At 45.8% G+C, this 13,020-nt stretch overlaps 1 protein-coding gene across 2 annotated transcripts; it reads left to right on the forward strand.

Annotated features, from left to right (window-relative positions):
- The first annotated feature begins 2,377 nt into the window (after positions 1-2,377).
- ATP5MC2 (ATP synthase membrane subunit c locus 2) lies at positions 2,378-11,450 on the forward strand. Of its 2 annotated transcripts, none has more exons than XM_081129920.1 (5): positions 2,378-2,598; positions 6,896-6,953; positions 8,413-8,487; positions 9,037-9,230; positions 11,188-11,450. In XM_081129920.1, exons 2-5 carry the CDS (start codon positions 6,915-6,917, stop codon positions 11,300-11,302), a joined length of 423 nt encoding a protein of 140 aa, XP_080986046.1. In that variant the 5' UTR covers positions 2,378-2,598; positions 6,896-6,914; the 3' UTR covers positions 11,303-11,450. The 2 variants fall into 2 exon arrangements, with proteins under 2 accessions (XP_080986046.1, XP_080986045.1); XM_081129919.1 differs by lacking the exon at positions 2,378-2,598 and adding an exon at positions 4,287-4,338.
- The last annotated feature ends 1,570 nt before the right edge of the window (positions 11,451-13,020 follow it).

Below are 13,020 nucleotides of genomic sequence, written 5' to 3' on the forward strand. Positions count from 1 at the left end.
GAGTCCTAGCCAGTTTGGCTCAGTGGTTAGAGCAATGGCCCGAGAACTGAAGGGCCCTGGTTTTGATTCTGGCCAAGGACACGTACCTCGGTTGCAGACTTGCAACCAGTCACTGTGTCTCTCTCACATCGATGTTTCTCTCTCTCCTCTCTCTCCCTTCTACTTTCTCTGATAAGCAATGGAAAAAATAGCCTCAGGTGAGGATTTTAAAATAAAACTGAAAGAACTTAACAGTCATCTAGAGTTTTCCTACATTTTGCAGGTGTGAAACTAAATTCTATAGAGGGGAAGTGATTTTCTCAAAGTCACGTAACTAATTAGTAGGTTTCCTAAATCTAGATTCAGATTGCTAGTTTGCTGTCCTTAGTTCTTCACAATATATCACAATGACTTTTATTTTCTGTTTTGTCTGTGTGTGTTCCTTGGCTTTGGAGCCACCAAATGGCAGGGACCAAATCTGTTCACATAGATACTTAATCATGGCTTCTAGATAAATATGTAGGACCTGTACAAATTCATCATACAAATTCAGAAGAACTTAGGTTCTTCCCCAGCAAAAAAATTTGTTTGGTCATCTTTTTGCCACCAACTCTCCCACTAACCCTTCCCTCAGAAGTCTGGATACTAATGACCCTTTTCCTTCCTTCATTTACTGTTTTATTTCTCCCAGAGTAGGGTGGTTTACTCATGGCTCACAATCCTGCTGCCCTGGGGAACTGATTTAGCAAGAGAAAGTGTAAAATCCATCAGTCGGTGCCTACCAGCCCCAAGAGCTTGAAATTAACAATCACAAACAGAGGAGTTTAAGACCTAAGAATAGTCCTTATCGGCAGTGCAAAGGTACCACTTCACCTTGTTTAGCAGAGAAAGGGAATCCTAGAAGGTTAACTCTGGATGGAAACTTAGAGATCACCTGCTTCTCTCTGATTTTTCCAAGTGAGGAAACTGGAGCTTTGACAGATGAAGAAACTTGCAGTTACGCGGGTAGTTAGTAGCAAGTCTGGGACAAGACTCCCAGTCTCCTGCCTCCAAGTGAGCTATTCTTTCCATGCCATGTGCTGGCAACATGGGCATCTAGCAAAATGCATCATAAAGTAGCCTCATCTTAAACCGTCAGGAATGAAAAACAAATTATTCAAACCCTTCCTCTTCTCTCTGGCATTTTTTTTCTTTGCATTTTACTGTGTCCTAATCTCTCTCTTTTTATCCCTCCTATGTTTCTCTCTGTGAATCCCTCCCTCTGTTTGGGGTTTCGAATTGAGCTTTAGCATGCCTGCATGACTCTCCTGATTCCTCTTCACTAAACTACTGTCTTTCTAAAAGCAACATGCATAAACCAATCAAGACTCTTTCTTGGTGACCTTTGTGGAAAAGAACACAGAATTTCTGTATGAGAGGTGCTGGACCTCTTTCCTATCCTATCCAATCAATTAAAATGAGTCCCTGCCCCCCCCCCAATTTGGATTGTTAACCAATCCTAAGAAAGAAAAGATCAATCTCATTTCTTCGTCACCACTGAGCAGGGAGATGCTAACCAGTCAGAATCTGCCACTAACAGTCATTAGAAAAGCTGGCCAATCAGGCCAACCTTGTTACATGGTCTGGCAGAAAAAGACAGGAATTGATTGGAAAGGATAGTTCTGGTTCCACACCCTTTCCTTCCTGGATAGTTTTTCCCCTCATTGAAGTGAAGGCAGGACCCTTTCCCAGGCCGTTAGTAAAGAAGATCCCTAGCCTTTTGCTAATGTTCTCTTGGATCATCTTCTTTTTGTCTTCAAATTCACCCCTCTCACGTACCTCTGTCCACTTTTTGTAGTCTCAATGTTCCCTAACTGATTTAATTTCTGGCTTCAGACCTAGTAATAATAACCCCCAGGATTCTAAGCCCTCCCCACAGATCTCCAATCACCAACCATGTCAAACAACTTGTTTTGAATGATTCATGTAGGTGAAAAAGTTTATTTAAGCGATAGTTGAGCATTTTCATCCATGATTGAAAGGACCTTGTAGTAACGTCTCTGAGGAGCGGTGCAGAATTGAATTGCAATGCTAATAATAACGTTACTATTACTAGCATTTGTTAAACTCCTAGTTCCAAGCACCCTGTTAAAAGCTTCACGTTTATTATCCCAATGTTCGCTGTGGGGTAAGCCCTATTATTATTCCCAATTTACATAGGAGGCAATCCATCTAGAGGGGTTAAACAGCTTCCCCAAGGTCACACCGCGATTTAGGAAACCAGGTTTGTCTGAATCCGGAGCCCAGTGATTGGGAGTCAGGGCGAATTAAACACGGCAAAGCTGTAACAACTTCTGAGAGGAGCCAGCTTTAGCTCCTCAGAGCCCTTTCTCCAAACCTTTGGGATTGTTAGTGATACCTGAGAGGGGTCTATATTGTTGCAACAGCTGCAAAAACCGTCTGGCGGTAGCGGCCCTAAGAACTGTAAACTTTTTGCCTGGAAGGAACTGAAGCTGAGAGCTGAAAGGGGTTCCGCACGGGCGGAGCGGGGTGACCGGGACTCAGGGGACGTCCTCGCTAGTCGGCCTTCCCTTGCTCCTCGCAGCATCTGACACGGTTCCCGGCGCTGCTTGGAACTTGGTAAATACCTGTTGATTGATTCGCAAGGCTCCCGGCTTCATTTCTCACTAACCCTCCTTCCCCAAGACAACCACTGTCGCTGGAGGGAGATTTGGGACTTTCCGGGGAACTAGTGAGAATCCCCGTCGAGCTGAAATCGTGGATTTAGGAAGGGTGGGAAGTTCCCCCCCTTCTCCTTTCGCCCGCGTCTCGGATTTCTCCCCACTCCTTCCCCTCCCTTTTAGGAGCTCAGGGCCATAAAAATGCAGATGGAGGATCGGTGTGAAATAACGGGCCCATATAAATCCCTCTGCCGCCCGCCTGCAAGATGGATTGGCCGCATTGAAATTCCTCCGCGAGGATAATTAAACTCGGGGCCTCATCCGGGCAAAATTACATTCCTGTAATGGCGTCGCTCGGGGTCCCGGGAAATTGCTCCGTGGGCTTTCAGCGGCGGTTTTTATCGCCGGCCGGGGTGTGCCTGGCTGCGGCTCGCCTCTCCTCCGGGACCGTAAAGCTGCTGCCGTGATTTATCCTCCCCTTCTCCCAAATCCGATTAAATGGAGGAGCTCGGGGCCGGGGCGCCGCGGGGCCCGGGAACCGGGAGGGGGCGGCGGGAAGGACGAGGCCAAGGAGGGGAGGACAAACGGCCCCTCAGAGGCCGGCGGATTTGGCTTTATTTACAGCCGCGGCTTTCTTTTTATTTTTTATTTTTTTATGGGGGTTTGGTGAGCTTTCCTCGTCTTTCTCACGCTGCGCGCAAGCACTGTGCCTGGACGGCAGGGGTTTGGACCTGAGGGGACTGGGTAGGCCCTGGCACCCTCCTCTTCCAAAGGGGCTGCTCAGACCCTGTCTGGGAGACAGGCCTAGAAGAGGCACTGGGGGCGGGAAGTCCCGCACTTCCTCATGGGGAAAGGACAGGACAGGGAAAAGATGAGGGGTTTTCTTGGGAGCACCTCATTGGGGGACCGGTCTGCTTATCTCAGCTAGAGTAGGTGAAGCCTGGGCAGAGGCAGGGGCATGCCTGGGGTGACTTCGCAACCGCACTGCAGGTCGCTGGTACCCCTTAGCCCTTGACTGTCTCAAGACTTAGGGTCAGGGTGCTTGAGTCCCAGTCATCTTTAGCCCCTATCTTCTGGTTCGCTGATGCTCGCTTCCTCATGGCTGATCACTGGAATTAAGAAAGAGAGAGGGAAATAAAGGCAAAGCCACCAGTGGCAGCTGGGGTATTTTGCCGATTATTTCCCCATTGAACAGGTTTCCCACCCATAAGGCCAGGGTTCCAGGGGCAACAGAACGCAAGAATCCCATGTCCTCATTCTTCTCCCGCTACATTTTGGGCACTAAACCCCACCCCGATTGTATGCTATTTAACATTGAGTTTCTGGGTGATTTCTTTTTTCAATGTGACTGCGCGTGCTCGGGAAGGGGACGCGAGTCCGAGATCCCAAATGCTGTGCAGACCATACTGTAGACCACTTCATGGGTCGGCTTACACTGCGGAGTCGTCTTCATTTTTGCAGTCGGCTCCGCCTGCAGTTTCTCCTCTCCAACGCCAGGTGGAGCGGCTGGCCGGATGCCGCCACAGAGGTGGCAGGCGGCGCTGTGGAGCCCGGGCCGCCTCAACATTGCAACCACTCTATCCTTGGCGGAGCGACTCGTTGGTCTTGGCCGCGCTTGCGCCTAGCCTTCCTTTCGCTATTCCTCCCCCCCCCACCCCCACCCCCGCCCCTCTCTGTCTTCTGTCTGCCCTGGTAGCAGGTAAGGCTTGGGCCCTCGCGCCCGTTAGCGCCGCGCACGCGCGCGGGATACCCTCCCTCGCGCGGATGCACTGAGGCCCTTACCTTGCATGCTCCCACTCCGGTCCTCACGCCCTTCCTTGCCCCTGGTGTCTCCGCAACTTAAGGTCCGCTCCTTTCCCTTGCCGTTGACCTCCAACCGCGCGGGCCTGGCGCCATTTTGGATGACTCGTTGGGGGAGGGCGCCTGGGAGCTGGCGAAAGTCAAGTGTCAGAGTGCTCATTTCACCTGTTCTGACTCAACCCTTACAAACGCTCGTTTCTTACTCTCTTGCGCTTTCAGAGTTATCACAATCCCCAGATTCCCCTCCAACCTCTGCCTTCTCCTCTTATCCTGACTCCGTGTCTTCCTTATCCTGAAACCTCCTGACTTCAGGATCTCAGCAGTGGAAATAGGGGATCATTTAAAGCCTCCAACCCCTCTAGACAGCACCCCTCTATTAAAAAAGTAAACCGTGAACGTGGTAGAAGTGAACAAAGCACTCCCTTCTGGCTGTGATCTGGGAGAGCTGTTGCAGAAAGGAAGCCGGTTTCTTTGGAATCTTCGGTTGTCTCCCAGTACCGTTCTCTTCCTTTCACTCCGGTGAAGTTGGGGGGAAAACACGGGTGGTAGACTAATAGCGAGGTTCTCTGTTAGAGGCAGCAGGCCCAGAAGGGTAGGATGGGACCTGCATGGGGTAATCTGCACCTGCCAGCTTTCCTCAAGGGTTTACTGAGAGCCCCTAGACTCCGCCCTCAAGAGAAAAAAGAACATTTAAAGAAGGGAATGGTTAAGTTAGCAGTGCAATAACTTAGTTACTGATCCACATGGAGGAAGAAACCTCTGATTCTGGATGGTGCCATTGCCTGGGGTGTTGTAGGCTAACAGCTGCAGACTTGCCAAGGTTAGGTGACTGACCAGTGGAGCAGTCTGCACTTTTTGCAGGCTGCCTTAATTGCCATACTTGGTTGTGGTCTTACTACTGCCAGCACCACATTAAGCTCTTTACATAAGTTATTTAATCTTCCTAAGATCATTTTACAAATGATGATGTTGAGGTTTAATTCCTTAGGAAACACCAGTCCTCCGTTTTTTAAAGCTTGAAAGACATTTTGGATTTTGACCCAAGAAAACCTGAATAGTTCAGCACAAAGTTAGGTTAGAGTTAAATATGGGCAGAAATCAGAGTTCTGGCTGGACAGGATAAGAGTTGAAGACATCCATTGATTTAAAAATAACTTAAGATTCTGAATTGATTCAGAAGTGTAACCTAGGAAAACAGGAGTCCTGCTCATTTAAGGAAGTGTCACTTAATAGGCCTAAGTAATCAGTGAGTATTTTAACCTTTAGCATATTAGAAAACATTCACTAATGAGTGAGAAGGGTTCAAGTCCTGGCTTTACCACTACCATAATTTCAAGGCTGGTTTTTAGATAATGTTTTTAGTGTAGCTAAGAATCATTTGGGAAGCTTGTTTGAAATACAGGGTTCTTGTGCCTTAATCCCAGAGATCTTGACCAGGGGGTCTAAGGTGGGACCCAGGAATATACTTTTTTTTAAGTCCTCATCGGAGGATATTTTTTTCCATTGCTTTTCAGAGACAGTGGGGCGGGGGGGGGGGGGGGGGACGACATCGATGTGAGAAAAACATATGGGTTGGTTGCCTCCTGCATGCACCTCGACCGGGGCTGGGGATCAGGCCTGCAACTGAGGTATGTGTCCTTGGCTGGAATACAACCCAGTACCCTTCAGTCTGCTGGCCGACGCTCTAACCATTGAGCAAAACTGGGTGGGGCCAAGAACATACATTCTTAATACACCGTCCTCACCCCAGATAACTAGTTCAGGTGGGCCTCTCACTTTACTTGGAAAAACCCTGCCGTTAGATATTTAACCCACACCTCTCAGATAAGGTCAGTTCTGCCAACTTAGGCACCTACAGGTGTCAGCATTGTTTTAGATCTTGGGAATACAAAATTGAGTATCCCTTAGTGTGATGGTGAAAATGAGTACTTTAACAGTCATTGCTAATTAGTGTAATGGCAAAGTTCCTCATTGATCTTCCTCACCCCGTTAATTGATGTGGGAAATGGGGAATCAGATGCTTAAAGGTAATTAAGTAAAAAGATTGTTGGAGGCCCTTCCAGTGTCTTTATCTTCTACAAATAACTCTCAAGAGTCTTTAAAGCGCAACTTTAGGCCCGGTGAGGTCTTGAAAAGGGTTCCTTTTAAGTAGAAACTGAGGGAAACTTAGGCAAAGGACACTGAGCAAATTCCTCTGAAAGCCCCAACTCATGAGGCTATGGAAATGAATAATGGGTCTTAAAACTGGGACCAGGTGGCTACTTGCTCAGACTGGGGAAAGTCGCTTGATTATAAGGAAATCTTGACTTCAGGATTCTAATTCCATCTCTTCTAAGACTTGAGGTCAGTCACTGTGCTCTCTGGGCCATTTAAATTTTCCAGAGCCCCTTTCTGCTAATAAAAATGTCCTTTGGTGAGCAAGGACAGTCTTCACAATGCTGCTTCTATAATTCCAGCTCCCCTCATCCCCTGAAAATGTACGCCTGCACCAAGATTGTCGCCACCCCCTCCTTGGTGAGTACCTGCCTTTTCTAGGAGAGTTTTTAAGGAGGGCATCTTGTCTCTTGCAACACCTTCTTCTTCACAGCTGGGCTGGGGGAAGATCCTCTGCTATGCTAGCCTGACAGGAGAGAGTAAATATTTACCTGCCCCATATCCTTTGGAGGCCAGTTAATTCTTCTTATCCAACAATCTTAGAAGAGGATAAATGAGGATCTAGACTAAGATCAGGTTATTTCTACCCTAAAACTTTCTGTAAACTGGAACCCAGCCAGAAAAGGTAAACATGAAATAGATTGCCTAACTTGGATTGAATATTCACTGTGTACAGTATTTTGTCCTGAGTGTCGGAGAGCCATAGCTAAGAGTCCCCTCTGGGAGCTTAAATTTAGGCGGGAAGCTAACACATATAAATACACATTGGAAAAATCTTTGACTCAGAAGCACCAGCATGGAAGAAATTACAAATTATTAAATGGTGGAAGCAATTGGTTCATCCATCTGTAGTGAAAAAAGAGTGATGCTGTTGGTGGGTACCATTTATTGAACACTTAATAGGCCTGGCACTGAGTTTACCAGTTTGTATATACAATGTTATTTACTCTGAAGTCAACCCTGAGATAGATTATTCCCATTTGAAGATGAGAAAACAGGCCTAGGAAGAGTTAAGTGACTTTTTGTAAGGTCACACAGCTGATTACAGAGCTAAGATGAATCTAGATCTGTCTGATTAAAGCCCTGGCTGTTAACCACCATGTTGTCTGCCTTGGAGATACTGGCTTGAGGTTATTCAGAAAAGGCTACCAGGAGGTCGAGAACTTAGAGCGTAGAACTTTGTGCCTGTGTTCTGAAGGATGTGTTTAGGGAAAGATACTCCAGTCATTGGCTTCCTTATGGGCTAGCCAATACCAACATAAATCTCTTATTGAGTGAAGCAAATGCTTCTGAGGCTTATATTTTTTCCCATTCCCAAGGCCTGTGAAAGGGTACAGTGAGGGTAGCCCCCCAAAAAGTAGACTTCCTTCCCTTAAAGTAAAGGAGAAGCCTAGGAAGCAAGAGAGAAATGGTGAGGTTCTTTTTTTTTTTCTTTTTTTTTTTTAATCTTTATTGATTTCAGAGAGGGGAAGGGAGAGAGATAGAAACATCAATACATCAATGATGAGGGAGTCATTGATCGGCTGCCCACTGCACACCCCTGACTGGGGATCGAGCCCGCAAACCGGGCATGTGCCCTCACCGGGAATTGAACTGTGCTCTCCTGGATCCTAGGTCGATGCTCAACCACTGAGCCATGCCTAGCCAGGCCAAATGGTGAGGTTCTTGAATCTAGAATTTGCTAAAAGTAAAAGCATGATCCAAGATTCTGACTTAAGTTTGGGAGAATAAAAGGGTCATTGAATAACAACTTAGGATGGTCTGAAACTCCTCTCCACAGCTTCCTTTGACTTTCTTGCCCTTGTGTCATTCCTGCTAGGTCAGGAGCACCTCTCAGCTGAGCCGGTCACTGTCTACAGTAGTGCTGAAACGACCAGATACACTGACAGATGAGGTACCTTATAGGTGGAATTGGCCTTGTGGTTTGGGAGGGGTGGGAAGGGTTTACCTAGAAGAACCAGTAGGGGGAGTGCTAGGGGCAGTCATCACAGGAAAATTAGTAAAGGATCAAGGCCATTGGCTTTAGGGGAGACGCAGAACAGTTGAAACAGCTGATAACATATATGCTCTAGTGTTCCAGCTCTGGCACTGGTAGCACATGCCCATGTGTGCTGTTGATGACTGCCATTACTTGGCCTAATTTACTGACCAGTTGGGAACATTTAGTCCCAGAAAGATGATCTCTTCGGGGCACCAAGCACATGCTAGGGTTTTGGTCTTAAGAGAGCATACTTGAATTTTAAAGGTATTTGAAGTTTACCTCTTACATTAAAAAGTTCTTCTTGGCAGCATTTTAGGAAGTTTTCCAGAAAGTAAAAAGATTTTCTGTTTGGGGGAAAAAACATGGGATTTGACAGCATAGAGCATTTAAATGTTACAGAAGTTTACAAAGCTAAGAACGGTTTCCTAAAAATTTTACCTCCTATATGCCTCCTCTTTACAGAGCCTCAGCAGCTTGGCAGCCCCACGTCCCCTAACGTTGCTTATTTCTGGCCGCAGCTTCCATACCAGCACCATTTCAAGGGACATCGACACAGCAGCCAAGTTCATTGGGGCTGGGGCTGCCACAGTAGGGGTGGCAGGCTCTGGGGCTGGAATTGGGACTGTGTTTGGGAGCCTCATCATTGGTTATGCCAGGTAAGATGGGCCCTCCATTGGCTCTCTGATAACACTTTCCAAGGGTTTGGACAGAAATATTTGGGGATCTAGAGCTACACTATCCTATACAGTAGCCACTAGCCACATATGGCTATTTGAATTTAAATTTAATTAATTAAAAGTACACCAAGTTTAAGTTTTTGGTTTCTCAGTCACACTTGGCTGTATTTCAAGTACTCAGTAGCCACGTGTGACTAGTGGCTACTGTACTAGACAGTGCACATATACATTATTAAACAGCTTTGGTTTATAGCAGGAGTAGGCAAACTAAGGTGAGTGGACGGGCCATAACCAGATTTTTATAGCTGAGCTGAGAATGGGTTTTAATTTTTTTAAAGGGTCATGAAAAAGACAACAGAGACCATATGTGACCTGCAAAGCCTAAAATATTTACTATCTGGCCCTTTACAGAAAAAGTTTGCTACCTCTGGTCTAGGGCCCCTCTAGAGTCAGTAGGGTGGTTTCACTGCTGTTTTTCCCTATCCCTGGGAATCCTCCTCTGTCACTCCTGGAAAAACTGCCTCCACAGTCAGCCCCACTGCTCCCTGACATCTGGTGCTACTTGGTCTCCACCAACTCTGGGCAACTCACTGTTAAAACTAAATTCTCTAGAGACCCTCAAGTTCTCTTAATGTCTTTGGAAAAATAAGTTTATTTTTTAGGATTTGTGTGAAACAAGAATCCTAACTGCTTCTGTGTCCAAAATTCTGTTAAAAGCTGGTGTTGCTCTGCCTTATCTATGGAGGCTTCCAGAGGTGACAGAGTAAGGCAAATAGAAATTATATATTGACTTTCAGAGTTGGGAGGGTTTTTTTATCCTCACCCAAGGATATTTTTTCTATTGCTTTTTAGAGAGAGTGGAAGGGAGAGAGAAACATCAATGCAAGAGAGACATATAGATTGGTTGCCTCCTGCACGTGCCCAAGCCTGCAACTGAGGTACGTGCCACTTGGTCAGAATCGAACCCGGGACCCCTCAGTCTTCAGGCCAACGCTCTAACCACTGAGCCAGATTGGCTAGGGCCAGAGTTGGGATTTTTTTTATCCCATTTTAATTCATATCAGCTAAACCTTATAGACCACTTGTAGCTTTTTAAAGTCTAAAATCTTTTGACTATTTTGAAATGAGAGAAGGTAGTATTTCCCTCTGACTCCCTTGTCCTCTAGAACAGTGTTTTTCTACTTGTGGTCTTAAAGCCCTAGGGTTCTGAAGGTACACCCTCAAGTTGGTCTTAGAAGGATGAAGGGGAGCCCGGCAGGCTTGGCTCAGTGGTTGAGCTTTGACCTATGAACCAGGAGGTCGTGGTTCTATTCCCAGTCAGGGCACATACCTGGGTTGTGGTCTTGATCCCCAGCAGGGTGTGTGCAGGAGGCAGCCGATCAATGACCCTCTCATCATTGATGTTTCTCTCTCCCTCTCCCCTCCTCTCTCTGAAATCAATAAAAACATAGTTTAAAAAAAAATTTTTTTTAAAAAAAGAATGAAGGGGAGACCAAACTTTTACAATCCCCCACTTATTTTACCATTGCATTTTGGCCTTCATATGTTTCGTATTGGGGGGTTCTGCTGCTTAAAGTTTGAAAACACTGTGGTAGGCCCTCCTACTCCAGATACCTTTTCCATCCTGACTGGGCTCTGGATAGGTAAGCATCTAGGCCCAGAGGTATTAAGTTATGACAGTGGTATGGGTCACCCATTAGAGGTGATAACGTTTTGTGCCTGGGCCGTGTTATATAATTTTGGATTGTCCACACCCTTCATTTAGTCTCTGTAGAGTCCTGATGTGTTGGAGCAAGAATTTGGGCATGATAGTGTCACCCTGAGAGACTTGTTACTTAAGATGAGCTTGAGGGGATGAATTCTCTCTGAGCCCACCTTTGATGTTTGTTCTTTGTGTGGACTAGAAATTCAGTCTTTTTTCTTCCCCTTCTCCCAGGAACCCTTCTCTGAAGCAACAGCTCTTCTCCTACGCCATTCTGGGCTTTGCCCTCTCAGAGGCCATGGGGCTCTTTTGCCTGATGGTGGCCTTTCTCATCCTCTTCGCCATGTGAAGGAGCTGTCTCCACCTCCTGTAGTTCTTTCTCCCGTGTCTTGTCTGCCCTGTATGTTCCTTTTCCTATACCTCCCCAGGCAGCCTGGGGAAAGTGGTTGGCTCAGGGTTTGACAGAGGGAAGACAAATAAATACTGTATTAATAAGATGTTTCTTGAGTCTCCTGTGTATATTTCTTTTCCACAGTTGGCTGAGTGCCTTTGGTGAGAGTATAAGGCCTGAAGGGTGGTGATGATTCTAAAGTCAACATGGGTCTGGCCTCACTTGTTCATTCTGTGTCAGGAAAGCTTTATTCAAATTACGTCTCCTTTTTAATAATTTTCACCTGCCATGGTCTGTTACCTTAAATGATTAGGTCAGTGGCAACTTACAGTGCTGGCTTAAAATTATGACTAATGGGCTGTTTCCACTGTAGCTATCCTGGCTCAGGCCCTCATTGCTACCCACCTGGTCTGTTGTAGCAACCTCTGAACTAGCCTTCTGTCTGTAGTCTCTTCCCTTTAGCATTTACTTCTACCCACCACTGCCAGGTTAATCCTCCTTAAGCATAGGACTGGTTTTGCCGTTTACCAATTCAAAAACAGTCTGACCTCAACTTTCTCAGCTTTATGTTTTATTATTCCCATAACACTCTACCAAAAGTGGACTATTTGTCATTTTCCAAATATTTTCCCTGTGTTCCTGCCCTCAGATCTTCAGGCCTTGCCCTTTGTCTGGCCATCCCTGCCCTCTTTCTCTGAATCTTTGCTCACTTTTCTCTTTTTCAGACTCTCCCTGTTATCCTGAAAGGCATAGCTTAAATGCTACCTCTTTCTCCATAAACTCTTACCTGGTTTCCATTTGCCATCAGTCAAATGAGCATTAACTCCTATAAAGGACTATAGAACACACATCCTTTATAATGCTTATATGGTCTACAATAAATTACAGGTTTGTATATGCCTTATCTTCCATATTAGATTGTCAGTTTCTTGAGGCAGGAGCTAGGTCATATTCATCTTTGTATTTCTAAAAGTATCTAGCATGATGCATCTTGGCAATATCTTAGTCACATTTTTTATATTGTCTAAACCAACCACCTCACTTCATAAGTGAAACAGGCTTTGAGGGGTCAAAGGACTCCCTCAGAAACATTCCCTAGCATAGCTAGTGAACAAGGTTCATGTCTTATAGCCCAGAGTGTAAGACTGCCATATTGTTGGTCTTGTGGGACTCTCCCCAAACCTAGTGTTGCTGGTGACTGTTACTTTCCCAAGCAGAAAGCAAAATAAGCAAACAAATATTTTCCCTTAAAAATGCCTCAGTAAGGATTTTGGACAGTGGGGTTAGTATCAAGTTTGATAAAGAATTACTTGTAGCCCGGCCGGGCGTGGCTCAGCAGTTGAGCATCGACCTAGGATTCAGGAGATCAGGGTTTTTGATTCCTGGTCAGGGCATATGCCTAGGTTGCGGGCTGCAGCCGATCAATGACTCTCTCATCATTGATGTTTCTGTCTCTCTCTCTCCCCCTCCTTTCCTCTGTCTGAAATCAATAAAGATATGTTTAAATAAAAAAAGAATTATATTTTCTAAGGCTAGGGGGTCAACTTTAAATAAGCCTTATATTACATCTGCTTGAAATAACTGAGTAAATAAAGTCCTTTCAGAAATGATAATGTATATGACTACAATGTATTTTCTCTTGAAAATAAAATTAAAGCCCAGGGCAGAGACTTGAC

This window comes from Miniopterus schreibersii, assembly GCF_964146895.1.
Source record: "Miniopterus schreibersii genome assembly, chromosome: 2".
Classification (NCBI taxonomy): Eukaryota; Metazoa; Chordata; class Mammalia; order Chiroptera; family Miniopteridae; genus Miniopterus; species Miniopterus schreibersii.